The 17,274-nt window shown below is 56.5% G+C and overlaps 1 protein-coding gene across 1 annotated transcript; it reads right to left on the reverse strand.

The window, feature by feature from the left end:
- Positions 1 to 779: 779 nt before the first annotated feature.
- ZNF696 (zinc finger protein 696) lies at positions 780 to 13,979 on the reverse strand. The gene is made up of 4 exons (XM_064476768.1): positions 13,826 to 13,979; positions 11,831 to 11,871; positions 8,843 to 8,947; positions 780 to 4,893 (listed from the first exon to the last, which is right to left on the reverse strand). Exons 3-4 carry the CDS (start codon positions 8,856 to 8,858, stop codon positions 3,788 to 3,790), a joined length of 1,122 nt encoding a protein of 373 aa, XP_064332838.1. The 5' UTR covers positions 8,859 to 8,947; positions 11,831 to 11,871; positions 13,826 to 13,979; the 3' UTR covers positions 780 to 3,787.
- Between the last annotated feature and the right edge of the window lie 3,295 nt (positions 13,980 to 17,274).

Below are 17,274 nucleotides of genomic sequence, written 5' to 3' on the forward strand. Positions count from 1 at the left end.
GCCTTCAACACGTGTAAACTTTGAGGTGACATCGCTTTCAGAGTGCTGTCCCTCGTCTTCCAGCTTGGGGTGCAGCTGATCAGCTCCCCGGGGTCCGACCCCTGGTCCTCCGAGGCCGCCCTCTCCCTCCCTCCGACTAAGGTCTCCGCCTCTGCCCCAGCCCATCTTCCTCCCTGATCTCTGGAGGACTCTGGCAGGTGCTGCTGCCCTGGTGACTCACATCTCAGTTCTGTGGAAAAACTATTCTCCAGTACTTTCCACCCCACCATTCTCTGCTTTCTGTTTCCCCAAGAACCCCTGGTAGTCTTAGTCTGCCTTACCGTCTGCCTCCTTATGTTGCTGGTTATTTAAAAAGATTTTCTCAGCACTCTTATTAACTTGTTTTAACTCTGGTGATCACGTTTAGTATCTGAGATGCTTACTTTTGAATTGCTCCTGTGGAAACATGTTTTATCTTCTAACAGACAAATTCCCTGTCCATCTCCCGAGGCGCCTGGGTCCCCGTGGACTCAGGCCTCTGCCTACTTCATCTTCACACACTGTGCTTCTGAGTCACAGGCTCCTCCTGCCACCTTACTGTCTTAACTGGAAATTTCATCTAGTTGACTGTGATTACGGACCTGTTTGGGTGGTTTCTGCCATCTTACTCTGATTATTTGCCCAATTTTTTCCTGGATTTTTCTCTTTTCTTACTTTTAAAATTGGTATGTTTTTGTTCACTTAAAACTACTATATATATTTTTTTCTATTGGGTTGGAAAGGTACACACCGTTTAGTAATTAAGGTTAAACTATACTGTGCATATTTAAAGACTAGAATTAAAGCGTCTTCCCAGCACAGGAGGCTCTGAGACCCTGAAAGTCTTCTAGCCATGTGCTCTCTTGCTGCATTCAGGCCACGCTCTCACTGATCCTCTGTCTTGTGTCGAAGGCCATCCTGCAGACACTTTCCTTCTGTATCACAGACTTAAGAAGTCTTTTCAGTGAAAGTTGCTTAAGGATAAACTATCTCAGATTTGACTTATTTATAAATGTGTTTTTTACCTTATCTATAGAGTATAATTTTGCTGGGCCTCCAGTTCTTGGTGGGACAGGTATTTTCTCAGCATGCCAAAGGCATGACTGCTGTCCCGTCTGATGATGGCTTTGAGCAGGGGGCTTACAGCGTGACTGACGGGGCCTTTCTCTGGCTTCTCAAGGTCTTGATGGTCGGTGCTCTCACCCTGTTGCGTCTCAAGTGTGGATTTCTCTTAATTTATGCTGCTTCATATACATTGTACTTCTTGGATCCGCGAGTTTGCTTTTCACTGAAGAGAAGGCTTGCTGGAGCACTGGAAGGGGGTAAAGTGCAGTCGCGTCGCTGTGGTTGAGGCGCCGATGCCACCGGAAGCCATGGGAGTTGATCCAGGCTGGGCGTCAGCTGTAGGCGGGCACTGCTTGTTGGCAGTGGTCTACTCTGGCTTAGACACTGAAGGCAATGATTCTGGGTCTCAAGAATGGCTGGAACTTCCAGGGCATGGTAACAATTTCGACCTTCTCTCCTTGTTTCACTGGCCTGCGTATGGGGAGACTGAGCGAGGTTTGAACTGTGGATGCAGACACTCAGCTTCCCCAGATGGGCTCGCTGCTGTCCCCCTGCCCGACCTACCTCCACCCCCACCCTCAACCCTGCAGGAAACCAGCCTTGGCCTGTGGGAGCCGACCTGCGTCATCACGGGGGTCCATGTAGGGCTTTGCTGTGTCTCCCCTCCTCCTCCGGGGACTCCTGTCACACCCACACGTCTCTGAACGTTCCCTTCACGTTTCCCCTATCATTGTTCCCGAGGGATCCTGGGCTTTGGATCTTTCTCCTACCACACTGACGCTTTCTTCAGCCATCACCCCTGCTACTGAACCTGCCCGGTGAGTTCTAACTCAATGGTTTTATTTTCCAGTTCTGAAAGTTCTTCAAAAGCTGTGCCTTTCGTGCCTGATAGCCTCTCATTGCTTTCTTGTCCCCATGTCTGTCTGTCTTCTTCAAACACTTCACATACATCTGGCCCCTTGCCTGCAGTTTCTTGTGGTTTACATCCTCCTTTGCTGACTCTCATGCAGTGAGCCTTACCGTCCTGTGTACCTGGTGATCTCTGCACACTCACTGCTTCACCTCACGAGAGGGACACTGCAGGGTCTAAGGGGGATCTTTGCTCCGAAGAGCTACCTGGGAGGCACCACAAATCTGGGGCCCTTTAGCCCCCGAGGATCCTGGCTCAGCATGGGGGTCCCAGGCTCTGCCCTCCACCTCACCTTGGCCAGCAGCCCAACAGCTGTGGTGCCACTAAATCCACTCAGAGGGCAGCTCTGCCCCTACAGGCTGCACAACCCTGTGGCCTGACCTCACATCTTGAAACGAGCCCTAGAACTGAGCTACTCTTTTGGAAGTCCCAGCTGCCTAGCAGACCCAGACAATTCAGTCAGGAGTGAAGCTGGAGCAGACACGTCTCATGACCACAGCAGACCACAGCTGGCCCAAGACAGATTTGGGTCCTGGGCTGGACCCCGGGGCTCGTGGCCAGGTGCACAGTCCTGTTAGCAAGCTCTTTTCTTACCCTCATCACACCCCCAAGCGTGCCCTGGCCTTTGCTCTGCATGTGTCGTCCACCTGCTGAGAGCAGCTCAGGAACGCCCTCTGCAGGTGCTCCTTCCAGTCTGCCTCCTGCCCTGTCTTGCCCACTGCTTTCCTGTGCTGCTGGTCCCCGTGTGTGCTTCTGCTGGCTGCTCCGCTTGTCCGTCCTGCCCTCTGACTGGTGCGGCCTCCCCTGCTGCAGGGCCATAGAGCCTGCATGGCTCAGGGACATCTGTTCAGAGTACGAACGTCTCAGACTTGCTGTCTCGTCCTGCTTCCCTGAGGCCGAGCAGAGTTCTGCATCCTCCAGAGCGGGGTGAAAACCAGTGACCGAGAACCTCTTCCCTGGCCAGGCCCTGCGCGTCTCACGGACTTACAGGTGTGCCCGCCACAGAGGAGCATCCGGGCTGGGCTAAGGAATTCTCACTGCAGGAGCATGCGCTTTGGTAGGACGACACAGACATAAACATACAACTTTGATACAAGGCAGAAAGTGACTCTTGCCTTTTCAAAAGTGCTATGAAGCTAAAAACAAAACAAAAAACCCAAAACTAATAATGGATAAACTTCAAAAACATTAAAGGAAAAAGACAAAGAGGAGTATGTTATGTTGCTCCACTTATATAAAGTCCTAGAAAAAGCAAAGCTATAGAAACAAATGGGAGCACTGGCTGCCTCCGAGGGTGAGGGGCTGACCCGAAGGGGCGGAGGGAAGCTTCCCGGAGTGCTGGACGCTGGCTGCGTCCTGACAGCGTGGTGCTCATCAGGGTCAAAGCACGTTATAGTTGTCAGAACTCAAAGCCAACACTTAAGAGCTGCATTTCACCGTGTGTAAATTGTATTTCAGGAGAAAAGCCACTGCTATGGAAGTGAAATGAATGAACTGCAGTGGCACCTGGCACCGTCACGTCTCTCCCTTGGGAACACCTGCGTCCCCTCTATGGCGCTGCCTTCCCCCAGGCTCCTGTTTCTCTCCTGGTGCTCCTGGCCAGGTGGTAGGGGATGAAGGCAGGAGTGCCCCCAACATGGGCTGTGGTGTTGACCACGGGATGGCTTTACTGTCTATCTTCTTGCAGCAGCAAGCACACAGGCCCAGGGCTGTGGCCAAAAAACGAGGGGCCTCACCAACGCCTCCCCACCCATCTTGCTGTTGGAATCTTCTGTCCCGCTAGACCGCCCAGGCTCACTCTGGGCTGTGGACCCGCTGGTGCTGGATGAGGTGGAAGCTCAGGCGGAAGGCCCTGCCGCACTTGGCACAGTGGAAAGGCTTCTCCCCGGTGTGGATCCTCTGGTGCCGGAAGAAGCCTGACAGGGCCCTGAAGGCGCGGCCACACTCCCCGCACTTGTAGGGCTTCTCCCCGGTGTGGATGCGCCGGTGCTCACTGAGGAAGGAGCTGCGGCTGAAGGCGCGCCCGCACTCCTGGCAGGAGTAGGGCTTCTCGCCAGTGTGGACCCGCTGGTGCTGGATGAGGTTGGAGCTCTGGCTGAAGGCCTTCCCACACTCTGGACACGCGTAGGGGTTCTCCCCGTGGTGAGTCCGCTGGTGCCGGACCACGTTTGAGCTGTGGATGAAGGCCTTCCCGCACTCGCTGCACGCATACAGCCTCTCCCCAGTGTGGATCCTCCGGTGCTTCGCCGCGTCCGACCTCTGGCTGAAGGACCGGCCACACTCGGCGCACTTGTACGGCCTCTCTCCGGTGTGAGTTCTCTGGTGTCTGATGAGGTTGAAGCTCTGGCTGAAGGCCTTCCCACACTCTGTACAAACGTAAGGCTTCTCCCCGCTGTGGGTGCGCTGGTGCCGGAGTACGTGCGAGCTGTGGATGAAGGCCTTCCCGCACTCGCCGCACTCGTAGGGCTTCTCCCTGGAGTGAATGCTCCGGTGCTTCACCACGTCCGAGTAGCACTGGAAGCTCCTGTCACAGGAACCACATTGATAAGGCCGTCTTTTCCAAGGGCCTCTCCCACAGGCCGCAGAGCGTGTGTCCAGGGTGACCTCTGACCTGGATGTGCTGGTCTTGTGGCCCTTCTGCCCTCCAGTTTCCTCGTAAACGGCTTGTCCCCAAGGGGAGCCCCTGGGCCCCTCTCCAGCATCCTCATTCCCACGAGGGTCCGGAACCCCCAGTGCCAGGGGAGGCCGCTGTGGCAGTCCCAGCCCAGCCTCTCCACGGCTTCCACCTTCCTCCAGAGCCGCCCGCCTTGGGATCAGCCCCGTGCTCTGAGCACCTTGCTCAGCAGCTGTTGCAGCACAGCTGGGGGCCTGGCCACCCGCCGGTGCCCGTGCCAGGAACGCTGGAAGAGATGGCAGAGATGCATGACTCAGAGAGCACAGCACCGTCAGCGACACGAGGCGCCACTGGAGAGCGGCGGTGACGACGGGGGAACAGAGTCCACGTGCAGCAGATGCCTGCCGCCCTGTCTCCCACTCCTCACACCCAGGGGCCCAGGAGTGGACGAGGACTGGAGGAAAGCTGGTCAGGGTCCTGCCCTGTGACTCCAGAAAAGGCCCAAGCCTCCATCTCAGCCTGCCTGACCACGGGAGTAGGGGAGACCGACCCCCAGGCCCTGGGGACTCCCCGGCTCAGCTTTATCGCCTGGAACACAGAGAAAGCTGGTTGGCGGCAGAGCAGGATGAAATCGAAGCAGAGGTATGGGAGGCGCAGGCCCGGGCTCCCCGAGATGACACTGTGGCCCAGACTCCCTGGACACCCTAACCTCCAAGGGCAGAGACCCTTCCTCAGAGTAGTAGAAGCGCCAGCAACAGCCGTCGAGGGACGACGGAGCCGCGGGCTGAGGCGGGGCCCTCGGTCCTGACTGCTGAGCAGAGCAGCTGGTTAAACAAGGCCCCGCTGGCCCCTGGGCACATGCCCATTTAGACAAAAGCTTCAGGGACGTGGTAGCGAAACCGCGCTCAAATGCGGGGTGCTTACTGCCACCTCCACAGGGCTCTCCTATCACAGGTGCTACCCACCTGGGCGGTGAGCCAGGGACACTCACGAGGTGGCTCAGTACAAGGCCACCAAGGCGAGCGCACCAACCAGGCTAAGAAAAAACCCCTCCGTCTACGGGCAGGAGCCCAGACAGCTGAACCAGAGCAGCCAAACGCTCAGAAGCCTGCAGTGGCCAGGCTCAGGACACCTGCGGAGTGGGCCTGGAGACAAGGATGCCATTCCCAGGCAGATGGGAACAGACAGGCGCCCACAGGCGTTTCCATCGACTCCCCAGCAAGCACGGTGTTAAGCTGAGCAACAGGCAATGGGGAGAGGCCCCTGAGATGGGGCTAAAGAACAGGAGTCTTCTGGGCAGGCCCAGCCCTGGCCTTGGGGTTTGGAAGTTCAAGAAACTATCTCACAGGCATTGGTTATGAAAAAGTTATTCAAAATTAAAATGAAGCCACACACACTTTACTTCACCAGGCCAGGCTTCAGGTCCTAGGAGCTGCTTCTCTCCCAAGACAATCACCAGCACCAGCAGGCAGCCCTGTGCTTCGGAATCCTGCCGGTGACAGCCCTCGGGGGCCTGAAGGGCACTGTTCTCAGCAGGGACAAGTCTGCCCCAGCTACATGTGGCCTGGAAACACTAGGTGTCACAACCAGGAGGGGTGCTCCTGGCACCTAGTGGGGAGAAGCCAGGGATGCGGCTCAGCACCCCGGAAGGCACAGGAGCCCCTCAACAGAGAAGCCACCACCCCACAGTGCCCGTGTGAGAGGCCCTGACAGAAGTTGTCCCAGAGGGCTGACCTGGGCTGCCTGACGTCCTAACCAAGCAGCCCATCCCTGGCACAGTTCCAGCCTTCAGACTCCCTGCCCCGCTGGCCATACGTCTCGGGATGTGTGCTTGGCCAGCAGCCCAGACGACGCTTTCTCCTTATTCCCTTTCAAAGTGGGTGGTTTTATCACGAGTAACCTGTTTTCCGTACACTCTGTGTATGGTGGCATTTGCTAAAATTATTTAGTCCAAAACTGAGAGACTGAAGAGCCGGTCTGGTCAGGGCTGGGCCCAGATAAGGGAGGGAGACTACAGCCCCCACTCACACCCTGAGGGATGACACGCAAGGACACAGCTGGCAGAGTCACCTGGCGCGGGGCTCTGTGACCTCACGGGGGAAAGGGCAGGTGTGCTCTGCAGCCATGGTCAGTCTCCCCAGACTCCTGCTGCTGAACCAGAACCTCAGGCAGAGTTCGTGTCTTTGCTGAGGGAAGTGGTGGCTAGCACTGGTCGTGTGATGATTTAGCAACAGGAAACTGAATACAAACCCTCAGCTCTGACAGCCCCCAAATGTGGCCTGAAATACTCAGAACAGAGGGGCCTGGAGCCTGCGAGGGAGATAGCTAGTGGGTGGGAGGCCTGCTGGATTCTCACCCACCACTCTTCCTGGTCACCGACGCTGAGCCCAGGCCAGCTGACACTGGTGGTCACTGGTGAAACAACACCAAGAATTAATTCTCATTCTACAAAGCTGGAGACATAACCCTCCCAGACTTCAGACAATACTACAGAGCTACAGTAATCAAAACAGTGTGGTACTGGCATAAAAACAGACACATGGATCATTGGGACAGAATAGAGAGCCCAGAAATAAACCCACACACCTGCCATCAATTAATCTTCAACAATGGAGGCAAGAATATACAACAGAGAAGAAACAGTCTCTTCATTGATTTGCATGGACAGCCGCATGCAAATCAATGAAGTTAGAACATTCCCTCACACCACCCACAAAAATAAACTCAAAATGGCTTACAGACTTAAATATAAGACAAGACACCATAAATCTCCTAGGAGAGAACACAGGCAAAACATTCTCTCACATAAATCATAGTATCTTCTTAGATCAGTCTCCCAAGGCCAAAGAAATAAAAGCAAAAATAAACAAATGGGGCCTAATGAAACTTATAAGCTTTTGCACAGCAAAGGAAACATAAACAAGACGAAAAGACAACCTATGGAACAGGAGAAAATATATGCAAACAATGTGACCGACAAGAGCTTAATTTCCAAAATATACAAACAGCTCATACAACTTGATAACAAAAAAATGAACAACCCATTAAAAAAAATGGGCAAAAGCTGTTGTGTTAACTTCTGGTGCACAGCACAAAAAAAAAAAAAAAGGGGCAAAAGATCTAAACAGAGACTTTCCCCAAGACGTTCCCATGGCCAAAAGGCACATGCAAAGATGCTCAATATCACTAACTATTAGACAAACACAAATCAAAACTACAATAAGGTATCACCTCACACCTGTCAGAATGGCCATCATCAAAAAGTCTACACGCGATAGCTGCTAGAGGATGTGGAGAAAAGGGAACCTTCCTACACTGTTGGTGGGAATGTAAATTGGTGAAGCCACTATGGAGAACAGTACGGAGGTTCTTTAAAAAACTAAAAACAGACTTATTCTATTTTCTAGCAATCCTACTCCTGGGTATATATCTGAAGGAAACTCTAACTCGAAAAGCTACATGCACCCCCATGTTCATAGCAGCACTATTTACAATAGCCAAGACATGGAAACACCTAAATGTCCATCAACAGATGACTGGATAAAGAAGTTGTGGTGTATTTACACAATGGAAAACTACTCAGCCATAAAAAGGAATAAAATAATGCCATTTGCAGCAACATGGATGGACCCAGACAGGATCATCCTAAGTGAAATAAATCAGACAGAGAAGAACAAATATCATATGATATCACATATATGTGGAATCTAAGTATGACACAAATGAACTTATTTATAAAACAGAAACAGACTTATAGAAAACCTGTTACCAAGGGGGAAAGGAAGGGGAAGGGATAAATTAGGAACTTGGGAGTTGCAGATGCTAACTACTATGTGTAAAAATAGATACACAACAAAGTCCCACTGTATAGCACATGGAATTATATTCAGTATTTTCTAATAACCTATAATGGAAAAGAATCTGAAAAATAATATATATGTGTAACTGAATCACTTTGCTGCACACCTGAAACTAACACAGCTCTGTAATTCAACTTTTCTTCAGTAAAAAATACATATATATATATTCTCGTTCTCAGAGGTCTCCAGGCAGGGGGACCAGAGAAAGTGGGAAGTGGAGTGTGGCCAGGAGAGCGGAGGCGGGGCTGTGAAGCGTAGGAAGCTGCCCGAGCCCGATGACACCCCTGTGGCAGCCAGACTTGGGAGCCCCAATTCCTAAGCTGTCCCCAAGTCCCTGACCCCAGGACGGTCCTCTGGTCTGGCTGTCCCCCTCACCTGTGCATGTGTCCATCAGGGTAGCACCCTCCGTGGCGTTCTGAAGACCCAGGTCGGGGCTCCGCTTGCTGCTTCCTGTAGAAACACCAGCATGGGGACACCTGCCTGGGTGAAAGAGATGGAAAGGGGAGAAAATGTCACAGAGAGTGGGGTGAGGTCAGAGTACCCTCAGAGAAGGGGGCCTGAAGGAGCCACCTCACTAGAAATCAAGGTCCTGAATAAACAGACACCCCAGAAACTAGCGTTCCATGGGACATCCTCCGGGAACTCTGTCTCGGCCATGAGGACTCCCCCGATCCTGCCCTCAACAGACTCCCAGCAAAGACAAGTGTGGCAGCGCCTGCTGTGGCCTCAGCTCCACCGGGAACCAATCGGCACCTTCAATCAGTCCTCAAATGTCTGGAGAAAGTTTTATGTATTTAAAAATCTGATAATTTTAAAGATTTGAGTATAAAAATATAAAACTAAAAAAAAGATTCACTGAATGACCCAATTGTGGACTGAGGAATGCTTCTGCCAAGCTTGACACCTGAGGCAAAATCTGACAGATTCAACGACACAGGTGTATTCAGTGTAAAAAAAAAAACAGATTTAAAGGAACAAAACAAAACAGGAGGCAGATGTGCAACATAAAGATTCATAAAACATAAACTACATAAAACCACTATATAGTCATGAGACCATGAAAAATTGTAAAAGACACGTAACTCACAGAAAAAAACAAGCAGTCAATATATTCTTTTAACATAAGTTCCAGGGGGGAGGGTAGAGCTCAGTGGTAAAGTGCGTGCTCAGCATGCACGGGGTCCTGGGTTCAATCCTCCGTACTTCCGTTAAAAAATAAAAACATAATTGTCTCCCCTCCCCCAAATGAAAAAAGAAACCAAAAAATCCCCCCCAAACATGCTCCACCTTGTCCTACTTCATTTGCAATTTAAAAAGTAATTTAAAATGGGTTTCACGCTGAAAGCAGCGAAGACCTAAAACCAGCGGCGGGGGGTTAGAGCTCAGCGGCAGGAGCGCCTGCGCGCGGTGCCCCCTCCCCAGCGGCACCTTGTGCGCAAGATTAGGGGAAACAGGCCCCGTCACACCCCGCCGGAAGGAGGGAAACCGCCCGGGCTGTCGGGTAATTCGACGGCTCACAAAGGCCTTCAAGTCACACCGACTTCACCTCAGGAACTAACCGCGCGAGGCCGCCCCAAGGCCGGGGGCAGTGCCGGCGCCCCGCCTCCGCTCTCCTCCCGGACGCTCGCCCTTCCGTGGGGAGAGCCCAGAACAGACAACGGCTGCAGAGTCCCGCCCGGAGACGACCTTACTCCCCGCCTCTCCCGTCGCTCAATTGCCGGCCCCGAGCCCGCCGCCATTCGCCTGCAGCTCCGCCGCCCCCAGGAAGCGCCGCTCCCCCTCCCCCTCGCACTTCCGGTGACGCTCTAGGGCGCCGAAGGGCCTCGCACTCAGCTGCCCTGGAGGCCGCAGGGGGCGTGCCTCGGTCTCGGGGCGGATTTCCTGACTGTGCGAGCGAGACCCTGGGCGGCGGTTCCGCCGCCTTCCCGCGCCCGCCCCCTGCAAGTCCTCACTCCCCAAGCCTCTGGGACCACCACCCCTGGCCCTCCCCTGCCACCCGGCTCCCCAGCCAGCTCCAGGCCTGAGGTCCGGGAAGTAACCCGGGGTGTGGTGACCAAGCTGACAGCGTAGTGAGCGGATGGATGGAGGAAGGGGCAGCGCCCGGGGCAAGAGGCGGGCAGGACCGAAGGGACCGTGGAGACCCCTCCCCGGGAGAAAGGCCGCCGAGGGGAGGGAGCCACGGACCCCCTGCCCGCGAGCCAGAGCCTCGCAACCGCAGGCAGATCCCCCGGATGAGCCACAGGCCGCGCAGAAATCCCAGCGCTCCTGGTGGGCTCCGGCCGCGGCGGGGCCGACACCGCGGCTCTTCCGGCCACACAGTTTCTCCCCTCGGCTGCGGGGATGCCACTTTCTCCTGGTTTCCCTCACGCCGGTTTTCAATGACCACACACTTAAGGGCTTGAGACAGCACGCGTTTATGATCTCAGTTTCTTTCCAGCACAGCACAGCCGGGTCCTGTGCTGGGTCGCTCCTAGGCCGCAGCTGAGGTGTTGGCCAGGACTGGGGTCTCCCCTGCGGGCTCCACGGGGAAGCATCTGCTCCCAGGCTCACGTGTTTCCGGGAGCTCTCTGTTGCCCACAGGTGAGGTGGGGATGCGGCCTTGAAGTCTGCTGCAGAGTGGATGCTCTCGTGTGTTGGCTGAATCCCGGCTGAGAAACCTTTACAGCATAGATACGTGTCCTGGGGCCTGGGCTATGAGTGGCACGTCTCCAGAGGGCCCTCGAGTGGTCTGTGTTCCCGGCACTTTCCTGTGGATGACTCACTCCTGTGGTCCCTCCGCATTCTAACCTGCTTCTGGAAACCCCACAGCCCAGAGAGCCCCTTGACACGGCCCCCTGCTCCTTGACAACGTCCCTCTACTAGATTCTCCCTCTAGGGAGATCTGGGACTCTGGCTTCCACCCCGCTCACCACACAGAAGCACAGATGCTGGGCGGGAGTGTGGCATCCTCGCAGCGGGGCTGGGCCTCGCTGTTGGCCACATAGGATGCCAGCTCTCTAGAAACCTGGAGCTCCACATCATCGGCAGTGCCCAGTGCATGGATGGCCGCTGGCCTTACCTCGATCAGCCTGACGCTGGCCCCTCGCCTCCACCCGCCTCTCTAGTCTCACCTCTTCCTCCCACTCCCCCAACTGTGAAACCAGCCACCAGGCCCAGAACACGCCAGGTCCGCTCCTGCCTCACTCTGAGCCTTCGCCCATTCTGTCCCCGTCCTGTCCTGGAGGCGTCCAGGTTGTGCATCTCCAGCTGGAATCCTGCAACGCTGTGTCCTCTGGGTGTCACATGGAGGGACATGGTGTCCGTCAGCTCCTCACTGACCAGTGATCATTCTGATTACACAGTTGGTGTTGTCTGGTGTCTCACCTGTGGGGTTACCATTCTCCCCCTTGCAATGAAGAAACCATCTGTGGGGAGAAAAGAATAGCTGAGGAGTTGAGCCACACTATGGATTCCTAAGGAGACGTGGCAACCAAAGGCAAGATATGATCACTGGTGGGATCCTGGGTCACAGGGAAAACGCCATGAGCAGGATCAGAAGCCTCACTTTGCTGAGCGCTGTGTCGACATCAGCTTCCCCCGGTTGGGCAGCTGCGCTGTGGTTTCGAAAGAGAATATCCTTGAGTCTAGGAAATACACACCGAAGTGTCATGGGGCCAAGGAATGTAACATACGCGGGCCATTCCTAAGATTTGGGGGGAATAATTTGTATAGATACAAAAAATTAAAAGGCACATTTCTGCCATGTGGTGTGGACTAGTGATTTCTTTCTACCTTTCTCCATTTCCCAATCTTTCTGCAGTGCATTCTGTTTACACAATGGGGAAAAATGGGTTTTGTCAAAAATTCTGGCAAAAAAAGTGAAATTGTGACAAATAGAAGTAAAAGAAGTCATTGATGAGCTTGTGAAAAGTAGAGAATGCTAGGGAGGAGGGCATGGCTCAGTGGTAGAGCACCTGCCTAGCATGCATGAAGCCCCTCCATTAAAAAAATAAATAAATAAACCTAATTACTGCCCCATCACCAAAAAAATAAACGATTAAAAAAAGAATTAAAAAAAAAAAAAAAGAGAACAGATTAAAAAAAAATAAGTGGAGAAAGTCAAACACGCTCAAGCTCCAAAGCAAAGAACACACTGTACCGCTGGTTCTCAGGCAACTGCCGCGAGACTCCCCTGCGGGATATGAACTGGCCCTTCTTTTCTCGCAGGTTTGGGGTGCACTTGGGGGGGCCTGTGGGCCCCTTCCTTCTGGGGAGTGCTCCTCTCCTGTTCCCCTAGATCATTCTGTAACCCTCCCCTCCCCTGCCTCCCCAGGAGGGGCCTATGACCAGTCTCTTTAGGGGTATTCACCGAAGCTGGTGGGGGAGAGGTCTCTCGCCTCTGCAGCACCGGGCTGAGATGGTGTCAGACCTAGGGGAGGACAGTCAGCGGTTGGAGCCTGAGGCCACATGGGGGCTGTAGAGAGGAGAGGCGGAGAGGTGACGGGGGACCTGGTGACATCAAGGCTCATCCAGGCCAGAAAACCTGGATTCCTCGGGTTCCCGAAGCAGCCCCCCCGATCCCGTGTGCTGCCTGAGACAGTGCAGAGGAGCTCCTCTCGTTTGGATAGTGCTCTGCTCAACTTCAAGGGTGCAGGCCTCGACCTCAGAGCGCTGGCAAGGCCCAGAGGAGCTGAGAGGCCTCAGTGGTGCCAGGCACGGCTACGCGATGTTAACAGACAAGCCAGCAGATCTCCGTGGCTGAAGACCACAGAGGTCCATGTTCACTGCTGCTCAGTGGGCTCCGCTCTGTTGGTTTCCCTTGTTCCAAGGCCAGGCCGGCAGAACAGGCACCGCTAGAATGCTGCTGTGGGTGGAGGACAGAGATGGCGAGGCCTGCTGGCTCTTCACGTTTCCCTTTTATTGACAAAGCCAGGTTTAAGAGCCCTGGGGCATGCAGCTCTGCCACTCCTGGGAGAAGGGAGGCGAGCGCAGCACTCAGTAGACAGGACTTTTGGCGGCTTCTGGTCACCAGCAGGGCCAGGAGGGAAGGAACACAGGTAGTCTGAATCCCACCCACTGCCAAACAGTTACCTCTTTGGGCCCAGAAATAGCTTCAGAACGCAAGAGCAGAGGGCAGAGTGCAGACACAGGGCGCATGCCACAGAAGGGCATAAGCTGGAGCAGCCCCGAAGCCTCAGTGCCTGCAGCGGACGATCTTCCCACCTCTGCACTCCCCGCCATCCCCGGGGCCCAAGTCGCCCTCCGGAGACTCTCGTGCAGCCCTGACTGGTTCCCAGCACGGGTCTCCCGCCAGCCCACCCTTGGCATCCTGTGTCTTGAGGCTTTATCACTGCTTTCCTTACCATCCAAGAGGAATACCTTGGGTGTTTGGGACGGTTGCTCTTCCCACGAGCGACACTCCAAACACGCAAACTAAACCTCGCCCTCCAGAGACTTGGCTCCTGCCAGCCGCTTGGCAGTCCAGGTGCTTCACCTGGGCTCAGCCGCACTAGCTCCACCCCGCGGCCACTTCCGGAATACCTTCAATTCCGAGTCACGGGTCCGAAGTTCTGGGTGGGCTGCGGTCCTGCCCAGCACAAGTTAACAAGCTCCAGCTCCGCCCCTCACGGCGCTCCGCCCCTCACGGCGCTCCGCCCCTCACGGCGCTCCGCCCCTCACGGCGCTCCGCCCCTCACGGCGCTCCGCCCCTCACGGCGCTCCGCCCCTCACGGCGCTCCGCCCCTCACGGCGCTCCGCCCCTCACGGCGCTCCGCCCCTCACGGCGCTCCGCCCCTCACGGCGCTCCGCCCCTCACGGCGCTCCGCCCCTCACGGCGCTCCGCCCCTCACGGCGCTCCGCCCCTCACGGCGCTCCGCCCCTCACGGCGCTCCGCCCCTCACGGCGCTCCGCCCCTCACGGCGCTCCGCCCCTCACGGCGCTCCGCCCCTCACGGCGCTCCGCCCCTCACGGCGCTCCGCCCCTCACGGCGCTCCGCCCCTCACGGCGCTCCGCCCCGCCCCTCACGGCGCCCCGCGCCCCCCCTCCAGATAGCTAAGTGCGCGCCAAGTGGCTGGGCAATGGCTATAAAAGGGAGGTGACTGTCTTGGGGAATAAGTAACCTGAGCACAAGCCGACTTTTTTGTAAAGGGCTGGACAGTACATGTGTCTTGCCCGCAGTAGCCCTATTTTAAAAATAATCCTCAAAATGCAAATACCATCGACTGCCTGATAGTTGTTCACAATCAGGCCACAGGCGCTGGTCCCTGATGTCTCAGCCCTGGTCTAGGCCTCGGCCAGGGCTCGCATCAAGGGACCACGGCACCCTCAGGCCCTACATTCCCCTGCATGTCCTGTCAACAGCAAGGTCTCCCAGAGAGAGAGAGGGCACAGCTCTCCCGCCTCGATCTTCAGTCCCGCCCCCGATCAGGACTCTGCTCGCACTTGTTCCGCGTGGAAGCCCAGAGGGCAGCACAGGCCGCACTGAGGGTGGGGGCGAGGGGACAGGCGCAGGCATGATGACCGGGGTGGGGTGGTGGAGACGGTGTGCCGGCCAGTTTCAGATGCTCCCCCCAAGCCCCAGCAGGGGGCAGAAGGCGTCCACAGCGCCCTCTAGCGCTTGGTCCACTCGGTGCAGCAGAGGCGCTCAGTGCACCCCTGGGGACCTCCCCCTCCTCCCGCCACCTCAATTCACTTGGTGCTGTGAACCCACTGGTGCTGGATCAGGTGCCAGCTCAGGCGGAAGGCCCTGCAGCACTCGGGGCAGCGGAAAGTCTTCTCGCCAGTGTGGACCTGCTGGTGCTGGATGAGGTTGGAGCTGTGGCTGAAGGCCTGGCCACACTCCGGACACACAAAGGGCTTCTCACCGTTGTGGAAGCGCAGGTGCTGCGCAAAGTATGAGCTGCGCACGAAGGCCCTCCCACACTCCCCGCACGCGTAAGGCTTCCCGCCGGTGTGGATTCTCTGGTGCTTCACCACGTCGGATTTCCGCCCCAAAGCCCTCCCGCACTCGCTGCACTCCTGAGGCTTCTCTCCGCTAGGAGGCTTTCGCTGCTCCAGGACGTGGGCCCCGCGTGGGGAGGCCTGGTGGCGCACAGCTGGCTGAACTGCTTGTTCTCCCAGCTGGGTCTCCCACACCTGCTGGATGCTGAGTGCCTCTGCCAGCTGGAGTCACTGCTACCTGGGCTCCCTCCTGCACAGTCTTCCTGACAGGTCACCAGACTGGCGGTGAGGCTGGTTCTGCTTCTGGGCTCGTGTTCGCGGTTCCTCTCCTCCTCTGGAATCGCCTGGTGCGTGCTGGTCTTGTGTGGCAGCCCTGCCGGTCCCTGTGAGCCCCGATGGCTTCTGCAGGGACCAGCACGTCCCTGACCTTGTGGCCGGGGCCTTTGGAGCTTTGTCCGCCAGACACCCTGGGGTTCTGCCTCCTCCAGGGTTTCCTGCCTGGGAATATGCTCCTCACTCTGAACTCCGTCCTCATTGTCTGATACCAGAAAGGGAGGCAGCAAAAGACACCAGGCTCAGCCAGAGCACGGAGAGACTTTGGGGAAGGCAACATCATCTCATTTAAATCAGTGGCAAGGGATAAAGGAAAGCAGGCCCTCTGTCTGGGATGGGGTTACACAGACATCAAGGTCAGGTGCACGAACTCCCCAAACGCTGTTTAAGGAAAAGAAATCTGGGGGCGCTCCTAACCATTTCCGGTTCGCTGCTGCCTGATTCCAAATGAGTTTTGCTCAAACGAACTCTTAAAGTTAAAATAAGCAACAACAACAGAAATAATTCTGTTGAATTCTGTGCTCCTTGAATTCAATATCCCTTCAGTTTCGCTTGAGATCTGGGGCCTGGCTGATTCCTGGGCGAGGCAGCCGGGCAGAGGGTAGGGGTCTGGGCAGAGCCAGAGGAGGCTGCACACCAAGTGATAGGAGATGTCAAAATCAGAGCCCGTGGCCCAAGGGACAAAGATTGGGGCTCGAGAAGGGAGTACCGTGTCCCTGGATCCCCGCCTCCGGAAGAGGAGAGCCTGGCTGTGTCCCCTTGGAGGGCAGAGTGGGAGGTAAGGTCACAGCGGATGACAGCGCTGCCATCAGCGAGACGAGACTTCGTGCCGATCCCTGGAGAGGTTCAGTTGTGCAGGTGGGGCCGGGCCGAGAGCCAGATACTCTCCCCAGGGGCTCATGGCCTGGCCTTAGCCAGGTCTGTCCCGACACTCCAGGCTCAGAGTCTTCCAAAGGGAAATTCGGCCTTTCCCGAGATTTTCAAATCTTCAGGTGGACCCCCTTAAAATAGGAGGTGGGAAAAGCATGCTTCGGGAACCTGGCCTACGGCCAACTGGTCACTGTGCCCAGCGAGCGGGGGGCGCCCTCCTCCCCAGCGGACACAGCTCCGGGGCCGAGCGGTCTGAGAGCGGCGGGGGTCGCGGCTGGCTGGTCGTGCGGAGGGCGCTGCCAGGTGGCGAGCAGGCGGCGGAAGAGAAGGCCCGAGGGCCGGGCACGACGCCGCGTCCACAGGCGGCCCGGCTGCAGGGTCCAGCGACCGGCACCGCGGGACCACCCACCCGCCGGCCACTGAGACCCCGCGGGAACCGGAGCCAGAGCCGGAGCCGGAGCCGGCAGCGCGTGCCGGGCCCACAGTAAGCCCCGCCCCGCGCCGCTGGCACTTCCGGGAGCCCTAGGATGCTCGAAGGACCCGCTCCCGGGACCGGGCGGGGGACTGGCCCGGGGGACGGGTTCAGGGGAGGGGCTCGGGGGAGCGGCCCAGGGAACCGGCTCGGGGGAGTGGCTCAGGGACCCGGAGTGCCTCCGAGCTGTGGCCCTGCGCGCCGGGCGGGGCGG

The sequence above is a fragment of the Camelus dromedarius genome, chromosome 20 (assembly GCF_036321535.1).
Source record: "Camelus dromedarius isolate mCamDro1 chromosome 20, mCamDro1.pat, whole genome shotgun sequence".
NCBI classification, from domain to species: Eukaryota; Metazoa; Chordata; class Mammalia; order Artiodactyla; family Camelidae; genus Camelus; species Camelus dromedarius.